Source organism: Pleurodeles waltl, chromosome 7, assembly GCF_031143425.1.
Source record: "Pleurodeles waltl isolate 20211129_DDA chromosome 7, aPleWal1.hap1.20221129, whole genome shotgun sequence".
Classification (NCBI taxonomy): Eukaryota; Metazoa; Chordata; class Amphibia; order Caudata; family Salamandridae; genus Pleurodeles; species Pleurodeles waltl.
Window position 1 is genome coordinate 939,383,971 of NC_090446.1, and position 21,148 is coordinate 939,405,118.

At 43.1% G+C, this 21,148-nt stretch overlaps 1 protein-coding gene across 1 annotated transcript in view; it reads right to left on the reverse strand.

Annotated features, from left to right (window-relative positions):
- Positions 1 to 3,693: 3,693 nt before the first annotated feature.
- SOX30 (SRY-box transcription factor 30) overlaps positions 3,694 to 21,148 on the reverse strand; it is a 372,899-nt gene continuing 355,444 nt past the window's right edge. Inside the window, exon 5 of the mRNA XM_069202021.1 lies at positions 3,694 to 4,069. Coding sequence (XP_069058122.1) covers positions 3,694 to 4,069 — 376 coding nt within the window. The remainder of the gene's footprint in view (positions 4,070 to 21,148) is intronic.

Sequence of the window (21,148 nt, forward strand, 5' to 3'; positions counted from 1 at the left end):
ATAGCAGGAGAAGCTCAGTGAACCAATGCTGAACTAGCCACCTGGGGGCTATCAGGACAAGAGAACACTGCTTTGCTTTCCTCTAGGAGAGAATCTTTGGTATTAAAGGTATTGAGGAAAAAGGTAGATATAGACCCTGGAGCATCTGTCGAAAGTCATTCTACCAAGATCCTGGATATGAAAGCCAACTTGCACAGAACTGGCATTTGCCGGTTTCGTTTGTTGCAAAGGGATGTAGAGCCAGTTTGCCCAGAACAAGAAGATCATGCTTAGAGCCGAATGATCAAATTCTCATTCTTGAAGGCTGTTTCAAGTTTTGTCTAGTATGTCTGCTATGAGATTTCTAGTTCCGGGACTATGTTCAGCCTGAAGAGTTATCCTGTGTGTCATTAGCTGACACCAAATTTCCTGGTCTTCCTTCGACAGCGCCAAGGATCTTGTGCTGCTTTGTTTATTCACGTATTGAATGGTGTTAATGTCATCCACTGGAGAGACCTTGGCTGGGAAAAAAAATAGGTCAGTGTTGGTAAATATCTTCAAGTGCTGGAGGGAGAAGTAGAATAGGGAGAATGGCATCTTGATCATGTTCTAGACTTGAACTCGGATGCACAACAGGTAGTGATGTGTATGACGAGAAGATCGTCATAAAGAGGAGTGTCAAATCTGATGTCTCAAATGTGGTCCTGCTACTGACTAATGACAAGATCTCGAATGAGAAGATCTTGATCTTCAAGGCCTTGCTGGCAGAGGTGACGCCACAGATGTCTGTTGTGGTGGAAGAGGTGCTGGAAACGCAGGTGGAGGAGGAGCTGGAGGAGGTGGCAAAGGCGTTATAGGAGAGTCCGGAAGCAAGAAGGGCGATGCTGGAGAATAAGCCCTGAAGTATTCAGAGTCCGGGGTGGATTGTAAATGTCTAGATTTTCTGACTCTTTCCACCGTTCTGGAGTGTCTCAATGTCAACAGACTTCTCAACATCGAACTTCTCCTGCATCTCAACACTGTGGTGTCCTTTGATGTCGAGCTCTTATGTAATTGTGTCAAACGTCACCTCCTCTTCGTCGTCGACCCAGCTCTTGATGGTGCACTTGTGGGCACTGTATCTTGTGTCAACGTTTATGTCCTCAACATCGACCTGGAACAATGTTGTTTTTGATGATGGTCTCTCTTTTTGGATCTCGCACACCTGGAATCCTCAGAGGAACGTGGGAGAGCCCTGGTAGAAGACTGACCCACTCCTCACTCTCATGACATTCCACTTTCAGACTGTGCTTGTTGCTGCCTGTGCCGCTCTTCTGTACCATGAAGGCAAATCTTCTCCCTGTCCCTTAGGATACATCTGGAAAAGGTACTGAACATTTGTCAGGAGCATGACTATCAGGATGGCAGATAATACAAACGTAATGTGGGTCTGACTTGGCCTTCTTTCTTCCATAGGCAGGACACTTGTCAAATAAGGATGGCATTTTATTTGACCCAGGAAAAACATTTTCTGTCAGAAAATGACAGAAAAATACTTGGATAGATGAAATCCTTGGGGTTAAGTAGTTGTCAAAAATCTTCAGTCAGATTTTTGAGGGAAAAAAGCCCCCCAAAAAAAGGCTGAGCTCAGTGCTCCAAGAACCTGTCACCAGGAGCCCGAAAAAGGAGCTGAGGCAATTGCCACCTGCTGAGCATGATGGGATACTGGTGGGCTTGAGCTATTAAAGATGCAGACTCTCTTTTTATATCTACATAGTTACAGCCTATAGGGTTACACTGTCCTCCCCTCCTTCATTGTGTTCCTTTCACAAAAGGGTTTGTGAATGAGATTTAAACAGTCAAATAACACAATTCCAGTTATTTGCCTGAATCTTTTATATATTTATTACCCTTTTTAAAATGCAATCTAAAGCAACTGCCCAGTATACCCTTCCTTATGGGCTAAAAACATTAATGTCTTGCGTGTCTCTCCAGACCTTACTGAAGAAAGGCAAACATCTATACTTAAGATACATTGTAAAGAAATGCTCTGGGATCCCCGCACGTGGGTGTGACTATTTAGTGCATATGATTATCAATGGTGATCCCCCTGAGAGAGAATTTCAATTACAACCCAAGTTTACACTACAGAAAGCCTTCTCTTCTAATAGTCATCCAAATGATCAACAACAGTGTTTTCCTACCTTTTCCTTCTGATTCACACCTCCAGACTAGTCCCAGCAGCTAACACTCCAGACTAGTCCCAGCAGCTAATATCATTCCAGTTTTTGACATGGTCGATTGTACTAACTAGTAACAGTTGGTCTCCACCATCATTCCATCAATACGTTCAATTAATTTCAGAATTGTTTCCCCCACAGATGCATGACTTGTTCCAACTATTATACTTGCTAGCATATCCAAAATACAGGTGGCTTGAATAATCTCAAATGTGACTTACAGAAAGTTGGACTGCAGCCTGTTTACCTCCAAATAGGTTTGGCATTTATTCAGTAGAAACATTTATTACGGTGGAGAAAGAATGCAATCTTTTTGGTTATCAAAATCCATGGCAGAGCCTTCTCAGCTTTGGGTATGTAAAGACTGTGTAATATTGGACAGTTTTGGAGCATATGGTGTTACTCTATATTGTTTCACCTAACTTGGGGAGCACCTCTACTGTTTGTTTTCAGCATATTACATGTATGTAACCAGTGGGATAGTTGAGATGTGCAACACTTGAATCTTTAATAACTGAACAGCCTGTGGTATACGTCTGTTTTATGATGCCTGACCATCAAAAACTCGTTTAGCCTCTTGATTAGTTTTGCTGTGCAATGCTTGGCCCCCAGGAAGGGAGGGAACCAAGAGATAGGTCTAATTACAGAAGCCTAACTAGGCTGTAACCTGTTATATGTCTTCTTCTAAATTGCATTTCTATTAGATTGTCCCTAATATATTTGCTTCAAAGGTGGTTTAAAGCACACTTTTCCCCAATTTTACTTTCCCCCAATTACATGAAGCGAAAAGAAATCCGGTCCAAAAAGAGCCAACCACCTAGTTACATCGCAGATGAGAAGGTAAAAATTGGCAACACAATAGTCTAAGTGGGAAAATATTATATTTGATTAACTTTATTACAGTGAACTCTGCTACAAAAGTAGAGGAAAAAGGGAACAAATGTAGTTTCACAAAAAGAATCAATGATTCCCAATGAACTGCCTAACCTACATGCTAGCAATTTAAAAAAAATCAGTGAAAGCTCATAAGAGAGGCTAAACACCCAAGCAGAGTTAATGTTATATACACCCATATAAATAAAACCACAAATAAATACATTGCAATGTTATAAATAGTAAAAAAATAAATATATAAATATCAAATGGGCAAGTGTGAATAAATTACTGCATGTGATCCCAGGTTTCTCTGTAAATAAATAGAGGTCCGCATTGAGAAACTCAGGGGCTTTGATCGCAGGCCCTGCTGCGGTGGAGGGGGGCGGGGGGGAAGGAATCAGAGTCTGAACAAGATACTTCACAAAACTAAAAAAAAATGAGTCTACAGAGTGAGGCTTCCATTAACAGTACACTACAATACTCCCTGAAATAATCTTTGGATCTTTGATTCCAGGCACATCTGAATCTGTGAAACAAAACTGACTGACATAGGAATTACATCCAAGTTTATTTTATCTATGTTCTGAAAAATAGGAGTTTAAGTATCTCTATAGAAGACCTATAAGTCCCTGAGAACTTTGCCTTCCTCCTCTTCCTCGCTGTCAGTCACATTGACCCGCTGGATGCGGGATGGTGCGGAGGTGGGGGCTGAGAAGACATTCTCCAGAGCCACAATGTCTAGCTGGGGCATAGAGTTAAGGTAGTCCTCCCCACTGTGGCTGTTGTAGTAAGACATTCCTTCCAGACTCTCACAGCTACGAGAGTCCTCGCTCTGAGGTCGCTCGTCACCATACTCTCGGAAAGAATAATCACGGTTCAAGGCTGAAAACATGGCTTCGTGTTTCTGGTAGCGATCTTCATAGAAGCCCAGGCATTCTGGCACTGGGTTTGTAAAATCTCCGTAGCCAAAAGGCGGCCGGCTGTAAGGACAGGTGCTGAGGGCAAGAGATAAATGAAGACACAATACATTAGCACAACTATCTTTCTGGACTTATGCCTCATCTACAGTTATTAGCAAAATCCAGTCTGTATGAATTCTACTGATAAAACTTGTCTAGCACAAGGAAAGTTGTATCACTCAAACAGAGCATTCCCTAGGGTTGAGACTGCTTAACGTGGCAGTGTGTCAATGGAGAACAATTATCACGTAGGATTACAGGACAATCAGGAGGTTTGCAAGCATACCTCTTCAATATATATTTTTGTACTATATGCCTCATGCCTCAGAATCCCCTGGGATTTCCAAATCCCTTATATGCAGCTGAAATAATTATTAGCATGTGTGACACTTCCCAACATCAAAGAAGGGCATAATTAGGTATTTATTCAACAGCATTTATGTACGATACTGTGTTAGAGACTACTATTATGACACTGCTCTTATGTAACTCTTCTGCACAAGGAGACATGTTACTTGTAATGGGTCACTTCTGATACTCTACTTCTTTAGTATCTAGCTATAAAAACCTCTTTCAGAGGGCCAAGGAGCACGCAGGGGCTTCTGGGCCCAACCATGGTGGTTGAGGCCTTTTACTCCTGATGTCCTGGGGCCCGATCTACTATGGATGCTAAACGATCTCCACCCTCTAAATGGATCTATGCCTTTGGACTTGCCAGCCCGCTACACCTTCCGATCAGGATGTTACACAAGTTTGATAGGTTATATTATAATCAATACGTGATCATGGCAGTTGGTCAATGACCATGTAATTGAACAAAGAACTGAAAGCAATGACGACCCAATCATAGCATGCCTAAGTGTGCCAGCAAGGATTAATTTGAGTCCCGAGCTGAGGAAAAGTGAACTACAACTCTCAACAAACAAAAAGTTCATCACATGGCATAACTATACCAGGCCAAAATGTAGCTACAATAGTGCCCTAAACCTCCAGCAACAATACTCTGGGATTACCAGGGGTTAGGGGACTTCAACAACCCAGAGATTATTCCCAGATCTGAAACCCCAATTAATTTGTTCAGGAAGCATGGTGATCAGCATCCAGACTCAGGAAGTAGGCATGCCAGTAATTGTAACCCCTTGCATATAGGATGGTTTGATAAGGACTGCACTAAACTAAAATTTGAAATTTCGCTGGCAATAAAACAGGGTACAACACTCCTGATGCGGAAAACCATCTAAAAGAGGTAAGGCAAAAGTACAGGTGTTTAAATATTTTTAAAAAGCCAAGTTAATGTAAAGGCTTGATAGGCACTTATGGAAGATGTAAGAAGCAAGAACACCAGGACCACTGCCTACTCCTAAAAAATGAAAACTTTTCATTTTTCATTTTTAAACACATCCCGTTTTCCTTTAAGGAAAACGGGCTGCATTAAAAAAAAAAAAAGATTGCTTTATTGAAAAGGATTCACAGGCATGGTGGTCTCAGGGGTGTGGAATTTATTAAAATATCTACTTGTCCAGGGGACAGGTTGCTTCTCAAATCTACTTGTCCTGTAAAAAGATCTACTTGTCCCTTTGGTGCCATGTAGTGTGACGCCAAATTATGGCAGCAATCTCATTATGTAAGAGCTCTGATAATAGCCCCTCTGATTATGCCAGGGCTACTACCATAGTAGGGCTTGAATACTTGCAGTTTCAATCCCTACTGTAGCAATTTCCTTATTTTGCCACCTTTCTGCAGATCTGCATACTGGGGCTGGAGGAAGCAGTAAGCAATAGTTCCAGGGCTGGAATGCCTTTGAGTCTGCAAACCTACTAACCTGCATGTTTTAAAGATTTTCACCAGCTTCTCTCTAATATTTTCCCATAATAAGAAAGGTTGGACATTTACTCCTGACAATGGCAGAATTAGAACTTCTTCCAGGGTTGGGAAGAAAGTGGCTGGAGGGAAAATGAACTTGCAAATGCTCAATAGATTTTCACATGAGCAAATCTACACATGCGTATTTACCCATGCTAAAATACAGTTCAGAAATATTTTATAGGGGTACGACATATACCATGGGTGCACTTTTGTGACTTTCTTTAAGAATTTGGGGCCACATGTAGGTAGGTTCAGATTTGCGACCCGCAAATTGCGAGTCAGAGTGACTCGCAATTTGCGAGTCGCAAATCCGAATGTAGGATGGTGTCCCTGACACCATCTGTGATTCGCAAGGGCTTCGCAAATGCCCACCTCATGAATAATCATGAGGTGGGTCGCAATTTGTGACCCCCTTGCGAATGGCGGCCCTCACAGGGATGGTGGCCTGCTGGAGACAGCAGACCACCATGTCTGTGACTGCTTTTCAATAAAGCAGTTTTTTTTTTTTTTCGTAATGCAGCCCGTTTTCCTTAAAGGAAAATGAGATGCATTACAAAAACGAAAAATGAAACGTTTTCGTTTCATTTTTTCAGAGCAGGCAGTGGTCCGCAGGACCATTGCCTGCGCTGAAAAAATGTTTACAGTGACATTCACAATGGGGAAGGGGTCCCATGGGGACCCCTTCCCTTTTGCGAAAGTGTTAGCACCCATTTGAAATGGGTGCAAACTGCGATTGGTTTGCGTTCGCAAAACAATCCTACATTGCACTGCGAGTCGCAATTAGGAAGGGAGCGCCCCTTCCTAACTGCGAGTCGCAAACCCGTTTTGCGATTCGGTAACCAGGTTACCGAATCGCAAAACTGGGTTTATGCATCGCAATGTGCTTTTTGCACGTCGCAAACAGCGAAAGTCGCTGTTTGCGACATGCAAAAAGCTACCTACATGTGAGTCTTGGTCCCTAATTAGGTCTGGTGTTAACAAAGACATTTTGTTTTTATTAAACTTCTATTTCTCTCTCTTTCGGCTGGCTTTACTGTGAGTGATCGCATTCTGCTCTTTCACAAGGAGCATATTGGCACACAAAGTAGTTTTTTTCAGTGTCAGGAACTACAGTGGCAATCAGTGACGTAACGAAACTGGAGGGTGTCCCTTTGCAAAGAACATGGAGGAGCCCCCTCTCCAGACTCACTCAGGGCAGGTGCTGTGCTGAAGGGGCCCCCTGGAGGGCGGCTGCAGGGCCTTTGTTATGCCACTGGTGGCAACGTGTGCTTTTAGAGTTCAAAAAAGTTTTGGTTTTTTTTTTGCCAGTGTTTGTTACAATGTTGAGGGCCTGGTAGCTCCCACAGCAATAAAGTGTTACAAAAGCCATGTCAAAACAAGACACGCATTGATGAAACTAAAAGACTTATAAAAATATGACAGATCAGTTGGCTTTGTCAGTGTTTGTTTATTTTCATGCTTCCCATAATCGTGTTGAAAATGGTTACACTGATTTTCCATTAGAAATATTTTTGGGAAATACTAGCATGCATCAAAACATTTTACTATATGACACTTCATTTGCATCTATCTAATCAGAGAGCATTCTGGGAGCATTATACTTAGCCTCATAGCCTAAACTTTTCAAACATGTGTATACACATTTTATATTTTTTGTACTGGAACCAACGTCAGTAGTGAAGTGTGACCTTAAAACATTTATTTACAGCACTCACCCTAATAATGAAGGCTTTCAAATAATGAACCATAAATACAACTTCGAACAGCATTATCTTTTGGAAACACATTACCTCAACTGCGGAGAGTTCCACACTCTCTGTAAACAAGCAGCCAAAGGGTTTGTGCTGCAGAGGGTTGGGCCTACTTGTCCCAAGGACAAAGTAAACATAAAAACTTGTTGCCCTTGACCCCAAACAAGATGTCCCAGGCGTCGGGTGATAGGAATTCCACATCCCTGTGTTCTGCTGAGCCCAGCAGGCCTCCATCCCTGTGATTGTAGCCATTCAACCTATCTCATGAATATTGATGAGGCAGGTCCATTTGCGAGCCCTTGCGAATCGCAGATGAGTTTCATACATTCCAATAGCGATTACTTAATTGTGATTTGCAAACAAATCGCAATTAGGTAATCGCTATTAGATAAAATGATAAATCTGGCCCTTAGGATGTGGATCTATAAAGTTTTATGTTACGGTTCTGCTTCCTTTGCAGTGTACACTGTTCTCTCTCTTCTTCCTCTTGAAAGGGTGTCTGGCCCAGCAGGAGAGACTCCAAATCTGACAGTCCCACAACAAAAGCATTGGCTGTGACTAGAGTACACACCAGATTTCAGCCACAGTGATATGTGCATCAAAAGGTTAATCCTGGGTTCCCAGCCCTATTATTTATGATTCCCTTATCAGCCCCACCTCCTTCCCGAGATGTGCCTAGGCCCTTTCCTTCTGATCACTATATCAAATAATACCTATTGATGTGTACAGGGGGGAGTCTCTCTCCGGTCTCCAGTGTGTCCCACCGAGCTCACAGGACTACAGAAATTCACAAATCTGTTTTGGGGGATTCCTCTACTCCTCATGCCTTCACCAGGCAGACCTGGGCTTCCCAAAATGGAACCTAGGCCCGTATTTATACTCCGTTTGCGCCGAATTAGCGTCGTTTTTTTCGACGCAAATTCGGCGCAAAACTAACGCCATATTTATACTTTGGCGTTAGACGCGTCTAGCGCCAAAGTATGGGCAAATAGCGTCATTTTTTTGCGTGAACGCCTTCCTTGCGTTAATGAGATGCAAGGAAGGCGTTCCCGACTAAAAAAATGACGGCGACGCAAATGCGTCGTATTTATACTCCCGGGCAAAAATCACGCCCGTGAGGTGGCGGGTCAAAAAACCCCGCATTTGCGCCACTATTTAACGCCTGGGTCAGGGTAGGCGTTAAGGGGCCTGTGGGCTCAAAATGAGCCCACAGGTGCCCTCCCCTGCCCCCAGGGACCACCCCTGCCCACCCAGGAGGACACCCAAGGATGGAGGGACCCACCCCAGGGACATTCAGGTAAGTTCAGGTAAGTATAATTTTTTATATTTTTTAATTTTTTTTGGGTGGCATAGGGGGGCCTTATTTGTGCCCCCCTACATGCCACTATGCCCAATGACCATGCCCAGGGGACACAAGTCCCCTGGGCATGGCCATTGGGCAAGGGGGCATGACTCCTGTCTTTACTAAGACAGGAGTCGTGAAATGGCGTCTGGGCGTCGTAAAAAAATGGCGCAAATCGGGTTGAGGCGATTTTTTTGCCTCAACCTGACTTGCCCCATTTTAAGACGCCCTAACGTCATTTTTGCCCAACGCCGGCGCTGCCTGGTCTACGTGTTTTTTTTCCACGCACACCAGGCAGCGCCGGTCTGCTTGCGCCGGCTAACGCCATTCCATAAATACGGCGCCCGCATGGCGCTTCAGAATGGCGTTAGACGGCGCTAAATTTTTTGACGCTAAATTTTTTGACGCTAAACTGCGTTAGCGCAGTTTAGCGTCAAAAAGTATAAATATGGGCCCTAGGGTCTTACATGTATGTGCCATTGCAGGCAAACTTGCCCTCATTGTATGGACAAAGCACACACTCTTTTCATTATTATTACCTTCATGCATTCTGCCCTCACAGACAACATACATTCAACACAGGCATTTGCACCACACACTGTTTAGTACTGTAACTTTTCTGTGTTGTGCCATGGTGTGCTATTTGGAAACACAGACACTGCCAGTACTTGCATTCATCATCCGCACACTACCCAACACATAACCTTTGATGTATTGTACGTTTCACAAGGACACACACCCAGCACATGCTTCCACTGCATGTGCACTGCATAGCACATCTCTAATGCAATGTATTCCTCGTAGGTATACATACACGCAGTACCTGCCCTCACCTTGCAGGTACAGCACAGCGCAGCTCTATCACTGTATGGTACTCTTTCCAGGCACACACAGATCCAACGCAGAATTATCACTCCTGTGCAGCCCTTTACATCTAACTGATGTAGACCAAGCGGAGTTGTGCACACAGCAGAATTTCAAAAAGGTGAGTGGCCCTGAAGGTCTCACTCCAGTGACACAGGGTAAAAAGGACCTGTTCAGTCCTACTGATCACTACACAGTAAGATGCCACCACCGCACTCGTGTTGCTCCACTCCTGTCGAAGAAAGTAACCTTTCACCAATGAGAGTACTATTTTGGGCACCCCTCTTGGTCTAAGAAGAATGAAATCCATGAGACAGGCCTGTGTCATGGCGCAGACTCATGATTGGTGTTTGCAAATGCAACAAACACCAGCATTCAGGATCCAGACAACAATAGAGTTGGGCACTCAGGGCAGGGGTACACGTCCTTTACCATGCAAAGGACTTTTCTATCCCAACACTAGTGGTATCAATAGTGAATTGCTCTTTTGGAACTGTGACTGTCATAAACGAAAGACATGCATAAAGAGTATTTCAACACATCTGTAATGAGCAGCTGTAAAATGGCTATATTTTGTTTGCTTTGGTTTCTGTCAACAACTCCATGCTGTCCTTTCCATAGGCTGTATGCACATGAGAAACATTACATTAATAGTCTGATTTCATGATACACCATAGCTTAGCAACATCCTATAAACAAGACTATCTCATTATTGTGCTAATCAGTTCATATGATGTGTTGTGGTTTCTTTTATTTCATGCTCAAGTCAGGTTCCCAAGAAATAAGTTGAAGAACTCAATCTGTTCTGATACCTAGTTTAAAAAAGTTATTGATGATTTATTTTTTATACTGCCGTCTCATACGTATGATGTTATTCGTTTTTCAGTTTCAACCAGTGCTTAATTTGAGCTGGTGGGGAGCACTGGCTCATGTTTTTGAGGACTAGCAGTTATTTTTTTCTGCATTAGATATTTACTGACTGCAAGAGACTGAAAAGACAGAGGACGTGAAAGACAGTTTTGCTGTGATGAGATGGATTTTAGACAACCAGCTATAGTATTTGGCGTGCCAACACTTAATTTCACTGGCCGTGGGCTTCTGAGCAGAGCTTTGTGCACCTTTTTCAGTTTAAACCATGGTTTCACCCCTGCCCCTCGGCCAGACACATGAGGAGGAAGTGATTCAACTTACTACAGGAATATGATGTTAAGCTTTTATGTTAACAGTTTTAGGATTTTGTCCGTGCAAGCTCACTTCACTTTGCACGTGTCCATTTTGCAGTGACACTTTAGTGTGACTTGTGTAACATAGAATATATACATACAAATTGTTTTGTCTCTTGACTGGACCTACACTGTGTTTTTAACACCTTTGAGGGAAGGAAAGGCTATTTACTTTTAGTCACAGTTCAGCATCCTAGGAATTTTCATTGAAGTCATAAACATTTGAATAATCTCCGTGGATCCAGAGCACTGTACCATAAATATATTTTTCATATAAACTGGTAAGAGGAATCCATTTGTCCATAGGATTCAAGTCAGCACCCTGAAGCAGTCTATCAAGGAAGGGACAGACAAAACAAAAAGGAGGAGGAAACAAAGGAGAAGTGTCCATGGAAGAAGAAAAGCGAGAAGGACAGATTGTGAGAATAACTAGGAACAAGAAATAATTGCAGAAGAAAGGACAATTATAAACTTAACACATGAAATACCACTGACTGCAGAAACACAAATACTAGCATTGGGACTTTGCTTTTGTCCAGAAGTATGCTTTAACTGCACACAAACACGATCTGCACACGTTTATAAGAAAATTGAAATTCATGAAGATATATAAGGATAAAAACACAAATATAGAACTTCGACTTGTATCTACTGATTGAAAAGACTGAGAGCAATTTGTTGGTCTCAGATGTGAATTTGATGAGAGAATTGCTGAAATTGAAGCTAGAAAATGCAGGGGATGACATGAATGGGAGTGAAATATTGGGTTTTGAATGAATGGCCTTTAATACTGAGGAGGAAAGGGGTACCATCTTTTAACCTAAGTCAAAGACCATACCTCAAACCACATATAATGTTTTCGTCGAAATGGTGATTAAAAAATTAAGTGACATACAGTATATTAGTAACAATAGGAAATTATATAGGGGAAAGAGAGTGACTGAGTGCAAACAAATTATTAATAAATTTAGAGAGAATACAAATATTGTCATAAGACTCTCTGACTAAAGGGGTGATGTCATCTTGTGGCCAAAAGAAGCATACATACATGAAAGAAGCATACAGACAGATCAGTGATGTACAGTGGTATAAGAAAATTACTTAAGAGGTATTTTAACAGGTCAAGAAAGACTTCTTTCATGATCTTAATGAATTGGGAAGAATATAGATTTTTTTAATGAATGAACACATTAGATTCCCTGTCTTTTACCTTATACCTGAGGTGCATGAGGATGCCAGGAACCCACTGGGGGTCCTATCGTCGCTGCAAAAGGGAGCTTGTCTAAAAATGTTTCTAGATACATTGATTATTTTCCAAGACCTTTTTTTGAGATCTTAACAACATATATCAGGAATACCTCTGATCTTTTCATGTGAGGTGGCAAACAGACATGAGCCTGATGACATTTATGTATCACCTTTATATACAAGTATAAGGCATGCAGATGGCTTGAAAGCAGTGGACCACTTCTTAAGGGCTAAACCCATATGGTATTACAAACATTACCGCAGGTTATTGAAAATGATTGGATGGTGCCACACTAGGAAAATGTTTATGTTCAACAGAGAGATATATGAACAGTAGAGAGGAGCTGCAATGGGTGCCTGCTAGGACCCCTTAGGAGGAGCAGGGCGTCTTTGGTTCAGAGATGAGAAAGTGGGCTAATGGCATGACATTACCATATGGGTCCACTACATAGACAATCTTTTTATAATTTGGAAGGGGAGTTGGATGGAGCAGAGACATTTGTGTCAGAAATGAGCAAAAATTCTTTGAATTTGTCATCTACAAGCAGCTTGAGTTCAACATAAGCAGAATTTCCTGATTTAAAGTTGATGTAAAGTTGAGGCTGGCGAAACAAAGGATTGTCACCACATTGTATAGGAAAGCTACAGCGTAGACCAGCATGCTACATGCCAGCTGATTCCATCCAATACTTCTCATTTGCAGGATACCATATTGTTAGATGATGAGCTCTTATGGGCTAAGAGGATTTGCAGCACATAGGAGGAGTATGAGAACGTAGAGAGATGGTTGACATATTTGAGGAGAGAGGCTACTCAGAGAAGATCTTGAAGAGTGCCATGAATACAGTCAAAAAGCAGAAATAGAAAGAGGCTCTGTTTGGAGGAAGGGTAATGAGAATGAATGTAGATTCATCACAACATACCAAGGTGAACATGAACAGACTATGGCTGGAATGAACTGCACCTCATCAGATGTGATCCAGTCAAAGGGAAGCCGGTAACAAGAGGACCACAGATTATGGTTAGATTATGTTTAGATGATTGAGATCTATGAGGGATCTACTAGTGAGGAGTGTTACTGGAGTTGAAAAAGAGAATGGGGCATGGTTTAAACCACAAGACGTCTTTCTTAAATATAAGACAATGTAAGGCACATAAACAGAGAGTTAACATTACCAACATTACCACTCCCTTCAATAAAAGTTGATAAGATTAGAGGAAGGCTCACTTGTAGACGTGATCATGTAATATATATGTTGACCTGCACCTGTCAAAATGTGTACATAGGTAGTACCACCTTACCAGCTCATAAAATGATTTAAGACAGTTAATAGCCATATGAAATAATGACATGAAATACTGATGAGCTTGATATTTTAAGAGATTCTACACAGGTGATGAAACCACTTTGAGGTATATTTTAATGGCAGGGCCACTGGAGTTATGTGATTGAGCGACGGCAGTGTTTTTCGTACAGAATTGCATCATTTACCACATAATCCATCATCGGCTGCATAATATGCAGATTTGAACAAAAAAAATGTTTCTAGCTCAAATGGGTCACAAATAACCCAAAAAAAAAGTAGCAACACTTGTTGCTACGCAGCGGAAGGCCCTTTGCAAAGTTTGACTGGTCACTTTTCTGTTGCTTATTGCTACATTGGGTGTTACACTAGTACTAATGTAGTGCAACCATTGCCCAGACAATGTTAACAGGTATAAAAAATGAAAAAATAATGAAGTAATATAATCACAAAACATGCCACATTATGCCACACAATTTGCCTTTTCAAGCTGCATAATTTACTCAACCCTGACGCAAAACTTGGCCCTCCACTGCAGATAATTCCAGTGGCCCTGAGTGTAGTGGACTCTTTCCCCAGGAAATTCTAAGGGGGTTGATAGATAGAGAACGTGGGAGCTTGGTGTCAAGACACATTTTGGATATGGACAGTAAAGAACCTGAGGGGTTGAACATGGACAAAGAGATGCATGTGCACCTTTAAAAAGTTGATCTGCCTGTTCAAGCAGGAGAAGGGGGTCGCCAAAATGAGTTGTTGTCTCTGCAGGGTCACCCCCAAACCTTTTGCCTTCACCCCTCCAATTTTCTTAATCCATTAGCATAAAAACTATCAAGCTGCTGACCAGTGCTATAGTAAAACGGTAAAATTGCCCTACACCTGATTTACACATTTAATGTACTTATATGTCCCTAGCGAACCACTACAACGGGTACCCGGGGCCTGTAAATTAAATGCTACTAGTGGGTCTGCAGCATTTATTGTGGCACCTACCGAAGTCGTTTTTAAAAAATATGACTTAGGCCTGCCATTGCAGTCTGTGTGCAGTTTTAAACTGACAATCTGACCTGGCAAAATAAACCTTGTCAGGTAAAAAAGTCCCTTTTTACTCTATTTAAGTCACCCCTAAGGATAGCCCTAAACAGCCCGTAGGGCAGGGCGCATTGCTTTTTAAAAAGTTGGACATGTACTTTTCAGTTTTACATGCCCTGGTAGTGAACTATCCTAAATGTGCTTTTTACTACTGTGAGGCCTACCTATCTCATAGGATAACATTGGGTTAAATACTACATTTAATACGCGAGAACAGGTAGAAGTCTCATGTTTGGTGTCTGAAGGGTTGTACTTTAGAATTTAATTCAATGGTAAACTCAGATTTTAAGTCAGAATTCTGAAAATGCCACTTTTTTAAAAAATGGCATTTTGTTGCCCTAACAATGTGGTTCCTGCAGCCTGTGTCCTGGATCACATGACTGTGATTAGCCTGGGAGTTGACTGTTGCGTATTCCTCCCAGACAATGACACAAGGGGGGTTAGATGTTGGCAGAATGGGCCATCCTGCCAGGATATGTGGTACGGAGCTGTTCCCTGCCCCACTAATATTTCAAAGTAACTGCCTCAGCACACTCACGCAGAACTTCAAACTAGCCTATTGTCACCCCAGACTCCTTGAAGCCTGTGGCAGACACAAAGGAAAATGGAGAACCACCTGTGGGGGGAAATTCCAGAAGTATCTTCCACTTCACATCTGGTATCAGGCATAAAATTAGGACTCTCTGGCCCACTCTTCAGTACACTCTATGCACATTACAGACAAAGGACTTCTCTACTGCCAGAGGATTGCCTTGCTGCCTGAAGCCTGTCCTGCTCTCTGAAAATGAAGAGTAGTCCTGCTCCTTCATACCAGGCTAACCTGACTCCAAGGGTCAGTTGCCAGACCTCCTGTTTTGAGCTACAGTGATACTACAAGCTCCAGAGGTCTCCCTGCAACCACTTAGCTGACCTACTGCAATTACATCCGCCTGAGCCCTGCTGGCCTCTGCTAGAGTGAATCCCTAATCCGCAAGAGGTGCATCCCCAGGTCCTGGACCCTTGATTGGCATCAGAGTGAGCTGCGATGAAAAAAAGGGCGAAATCCTGAAGTTTTGGGCTTTTTGCAACAGCAAGCAGTCCCTCGTGCTCCAAGATCTATCTGTCCACAACAACCTCGAACGCTATGCTCCAGTGAACCTGACCCTTTGTGCTACATCGACCAATAGCAATGCGAAATCTGCATTTCGTGCTACAGCAACAACAGCAAGTAGTGACCGGCAATGCGAAGCTCCAGCAACAACTGTCTGCGACGCCTGACAGGATCTTCATGTTACAACAACGCTCTCCTTGCTCCTCCGGCACCTCCACCACAAAGTGGGCTTTTTGTGCCAGACTTTGAGAAGGTAACTTTTGCAGCAGGCCTAACCTGGTCTGTATCCTGCCCGTGGACTTCTGAGTTTCCCCAGGTCTAGCACAACTAGATGACAGTGAGTGGTGCTTTGTGCTTTTAGCTGCTATACTTACGTAAACCTTTGAAATTGCTTAGCTCTAATTCTACTGATTGGATTTTTATTGTTTTGGCATCAAATTATGTATTAAGGTTTACTCTATTTGTCTAAATTGGTGTGATATTTTTCTTGTGTGGTGTTTTCACTTTATTACTGTTTAAGTGTTGCATACATACTTTACACACTGCCCCTAAGTTAAGCCTGTATGCCCTTGTACCAAGATACCAGGGGGTTTAGCACAAGTGATCCTAGTGACTTGTTTGTGGTTCACCTCTTATTAGAGCTTGGCAGAGAGACAAAGGTTTGTCCAGACACAAAGGATCAATCAGTTTATGTCAAAACAATGCACTACCCACCCGTAAGGGTCTCAAGGCGCTGAGGGGAAGGGGGGTGCTGCTACTGCTCGAATAGCCAGGTTTTGAGGCATTTCCTGAAGGTCAGCAGGTCTTCGGTCTGTTGTAGGGGCAAAGGAAGGGTGTTGCAGGTCTTGGCAGCGAGGTGGGAGAAGGATCTGCCCCTGGTGGTCGTTCTTCGGATGTGGGGGACGGTGGCGAGCGTGAGGTTGGTTGAGCGGAGTTGGCGGGGTGTAGAAGGTGAGTCGTCTGTTGAGGTAGGCTGGACCGGTGTTGTGGAGCGCCTTGTGTGCGTGGGTAAGGAGCTTGAAGGTTATCCTTTTGTTGACGGGGAGCCAGTGTAGGTCTCTCAGATGAGGAGTGATATGGCTGTGGCGGGGAGCATCGAGGAACAGGTGCGCGTAGGCGTTTTGTATGCATTGCAGTCGTTTGAGGAGTTTGGCCGGGGCTCATGTGTAGAGGGCATTTCTGTAGTCAAGTTTTCTGCAGAGTTTTTAAGCAGAAAGATTAGCACAGTGTCATCAATGCTGAGCTAGAAAGTGACAAATCTCCTTGACATTTTTACAGGAAAGTAATTAGGACCAAAAAGGCAGCTGGTGTTTATAGACCTTAGAGCTGGACTTGTAGAAGAGAAAATCCATGTTCCAAATGTCTGTATTCCCTTTGGTTCACAATCAAGCAAAGTGGTACGAAAGGTACTGGGATTGACCTTGTTGGTGACGCCTGTACCACCAGGTTCTCTGGCTTCGGTGTCGAGTAAAAAAAGAGAAATGCAGGGTTACCTGGTGCGGGATGATGGCGACAAGCAACCTGCCAATCAACAGGCAGACCTGAACATGGTTTTGACCAAGTCCCAATTGGTTAATGGTAACAGGCCTCACTGAATAGTAATAAGGGCTCTGTGGGAGCCCAACCAGGTTGGAGTACGTCAGTCAGTACTCTTCATGTTCATAATAGGAAGCTGCAAATCCAGAACTTCTGCTGCTCTCCATATAACAGTGAAAGAGTAGCTTTCCTTTGTGGCAGGATTGGGGAGCATAAGACCAATATCTGGTTAAGTATTCACCCCACTAGCATCTTGAAGTTCTTCATTACAGTTTTGGGGAACACAGTCATCCCTTCATCATAGTTGTCAATGAAGTCAGTGCTGAAAAGATTGTGTAAAGTTTGGTCCCTACCCCATGTGGTAAGGTCAAGGTATCCCAAGTTACTGGTTGGCGGCCAGAGCTGGGTGCGATCTCACACAAGGTGATGGTGGATTCTGCTCAAAGTCAGATAGCACAACGGGCTGTTCATCCCCCTCTGGCATTAACGGCGCCAATGTGAAAAGAACTGGAGCAGTGAATGGTGCTGGAACTGAAGTCAGCACTGGAGTCTGTGCTGAACTTGGTGGAGGTTCAAGGGACACAGACGGCAATGACAGCAGACCCACTGGCGGAAAGTCTGACTGAAGGCCTACATAGATCATTGGGGCTTAGTGCCACACCAGAAGGAGCTGGTAAAGTGCTGAATACACACAATCTGGCCTCTATGAAGGCCTCAACTTGCTGTGATGTTGCCGATAGACCTGGACATTCAGGGCATGCCCAGACTATTCTCTGAAGTGGCTCCAATGGATATAGGAAGGAAAAGAAAATAAGTTACTTATCTATAACTGTGGTTCTCCAGTATTGGAATCTTTCATAGATTCACATGCTTGAATCAGTCCACGGTGCCATATAATAGCAATGCAACTTAAACATAGAACATGAAGGCCTTAGGCCCTTCAATTTTGCAACCTATCATAGTCTATTTAAAAAAGAGACCAAACTTATCTGTCTACCAATTGGGCTGCCTTGCCCTCTAGAACACACCTGAGAGAAACTCCATTCCCTCAGATTTCTCATAGCACCAGTGCAGAAGAGCCATAAATAGGAGAGAATGGCGAGTTTCTCAGGGAAGTAGAATGGGTCGTACGTGAATCTATGAAAGATTCCAATACTGGAAAACTACAGTTACAGGTAAGTAACATTTTCTTACCCTAGTATTGGAAATTTCATAGATTCACATGCTTGAATCAGAGCAGAAAGCAGTAGTAATGACACAATGCATTATGAGAAGTTAAGAATGCAATTCTATCCAGATATCACATTAGGAAAAATTATATCCAAACACAGTATCAATGACGACATAACTCTGTACACAACTCATAAGGTGTGGTCAAACATATGAAGAAAAAAAAATCAATATGATTTTGCTAAAGAAAAAACATATTACATCTTACTTGATGTGCGGAACTAGAAAGAGGATGGTGAGAAGAAAGAAGTAGCTCACCTTTACCTGAAAAGATGCCTTAGAACTGCTTGGCTTACAGCAACATCCCCTTGAGGGATCGAGTCTAGACAGTAGTGCTGTGTGAAGGTGTGTCTATTCTTCCAGGTAGCTGCTCTGCAAATGTCCTGATGTGGCACACCAGCAAACTGTGTTGTTGAGGTTGATAGTTCTTGTGGAATGAGCAGGCACCAAAGTCTGTAATAGATGTCCTGCTGCATGGTGACAAAAGTGAATTGCAGCAGCTATCCATACAGCTATGCTCTGTTTTGAAAGGAGCTGCCCTTTCGGTGGTGCGCTATAAGCCACAAACAGCTGGATAAATTTACGATCTATCTTGGTCTTGCCTATGTAGAATTTGATGTATTTCTTGATGTCTAAAGAATGAAGAGCCCTTGCAGGTGGTGTTGAAGGGTTCAGAAAGAAGGTCTTTAAGATCAAAGGCTCATTGAGATGAAAAGTCTGAAGGGACTTAAGGGATAAACTCTGGGTTTGTGCAAAGGAATACTCTGTCTTCTCTAAATTGCAGGAAGGGTTCCTGAATAGTGAAAGCTTGGATCTCACTGACACTTCTGGCAGAAGTCAGAGCCACAAGAAGAGCAACTTTCCAAGATAAGTACGTTAAATCTGCTCTGTGAATAGGCTCACATTGGTGTTTCATGAGCTCTGGTAGCACCATGTTCAGAAGCCAGGATCAAGGGGAGGACTGACTGGAGGTAAAACCCTAAATATGCCTTTGAGGAACTCTTTGATTAGTCTGGAGGACCATAATGAGGGAGACCTAGGTAACCATCTGAAACGAGATATGGCCACCAGGTGAACTCTGATGGATGCATGAGGTAACCCGGAGCGTGCCAATTGTAATAGATATGGTAATATCTGTTCCGGTGATGAGGATAGGGGATGTATCCACTCCCATTGACACCATGCACAAAATCTATTCCACTTGTGAGAATAAGTTTTGTTCGTACTGTCCGTTCTGGCCCTGGAAAGTATTTCTCTACATTGAGGAGAGATGTTTAGATGGGCGAATTCACTGTGCTCAGGAGCCAGGCTGATAAGTGAAGAGACTTGGGATCCGAATGCAGGACTTGGCCCTTACTCATTGTTCAGAGATAAAGTTAGACTTACAATCGGATGTGGGGTTTCTATGACAGTAGAAGTTCTGTAAATCAGTGTTGGCGAGGCCACCTTGGGGCTATCAGTATTATTCTGCAAGGTTCGATTTTCATCTTTGTGAGAACCTTTGGAATCAGGGGAATGGGAGGAAAAGCGTAGGCAAAGATTCCGAGCCATGCCATCAAAAATACATTCCCCTACGACTCCAGATGGTGATGCCAGCTTGCAAAGAATCATCATTTGGTGTTCTGGAGGTCAGCCAAGAGGTGAAGATTGTGTCTGTCACACTTCAAGAATATTTGGTTGATTGTCTCTTGATTCAATTCCCATTTGGGGCAAGATGATCTTAGTATGCTAAGAGTGCCTGCTACCTGATTTTGCTTCCCTGGGGTATGCACTGCTCTTATATGCACTCCATTTCGGATGGACAAATCCCAGATGTCTTGTGACTCTTGAGAAAGGGGAAGTGATCTCACACACCCTTGTTGGTTTATATAGTGCATCACTGTTGCATTGTCCATTCATATGAGAACTGTGGAGTTCTTTATCTTGAGAAGGAAAGCCTGCAAAGCCAGATATACTGGCTTGTGGTCAAGCAAACTGATGTGACAGCTCTGATGAAGTTTCTTCTATTTGCTGCTGACCTGTGATATCCGGAAGATATGCCCCCCCGAATCCCTCTAGGGAAACGTCGGTGGTAATGACTAACAGAGGGCTGAGCAAGAAAGGAAAAGGAGAAACGGCCTTAACAACGTTGGCTGAGCCATGCAAGCCGTTTCCCCGCAAGCTAAACCATGCTTGCCTAAACCACGCACTGGCGTGGTGTCTGCCTTAACCACGCCTGTGCCTTAACAACGAATGTGCGTAGTTATGGCAGACGAGCAAGTTACTTACCTTTGGTAACGCTTTTTCTGGTGGATACATTAGCTACCTGTGGATTCCTCACCTAATGAATTCTCCCCATGCGTAGCATTCAAAGGAAACTTCTCTCTAGCTCTGCACGTCGGCGAGGACGTCACAATTGCCCGACTCCACGCGGCTCCGCGTGATGTCATCGTGGCAATAAGAGGCCCTCACTGCCGTGCTGACGTCAGTTTACGACATTTTTTACGTGCCTTTGAAACATACAGAAAACACTTCATGATCGTAAATAATAAAACTTTATAGAGAACCTTCATATAAAAAGTTTCACAAAAAG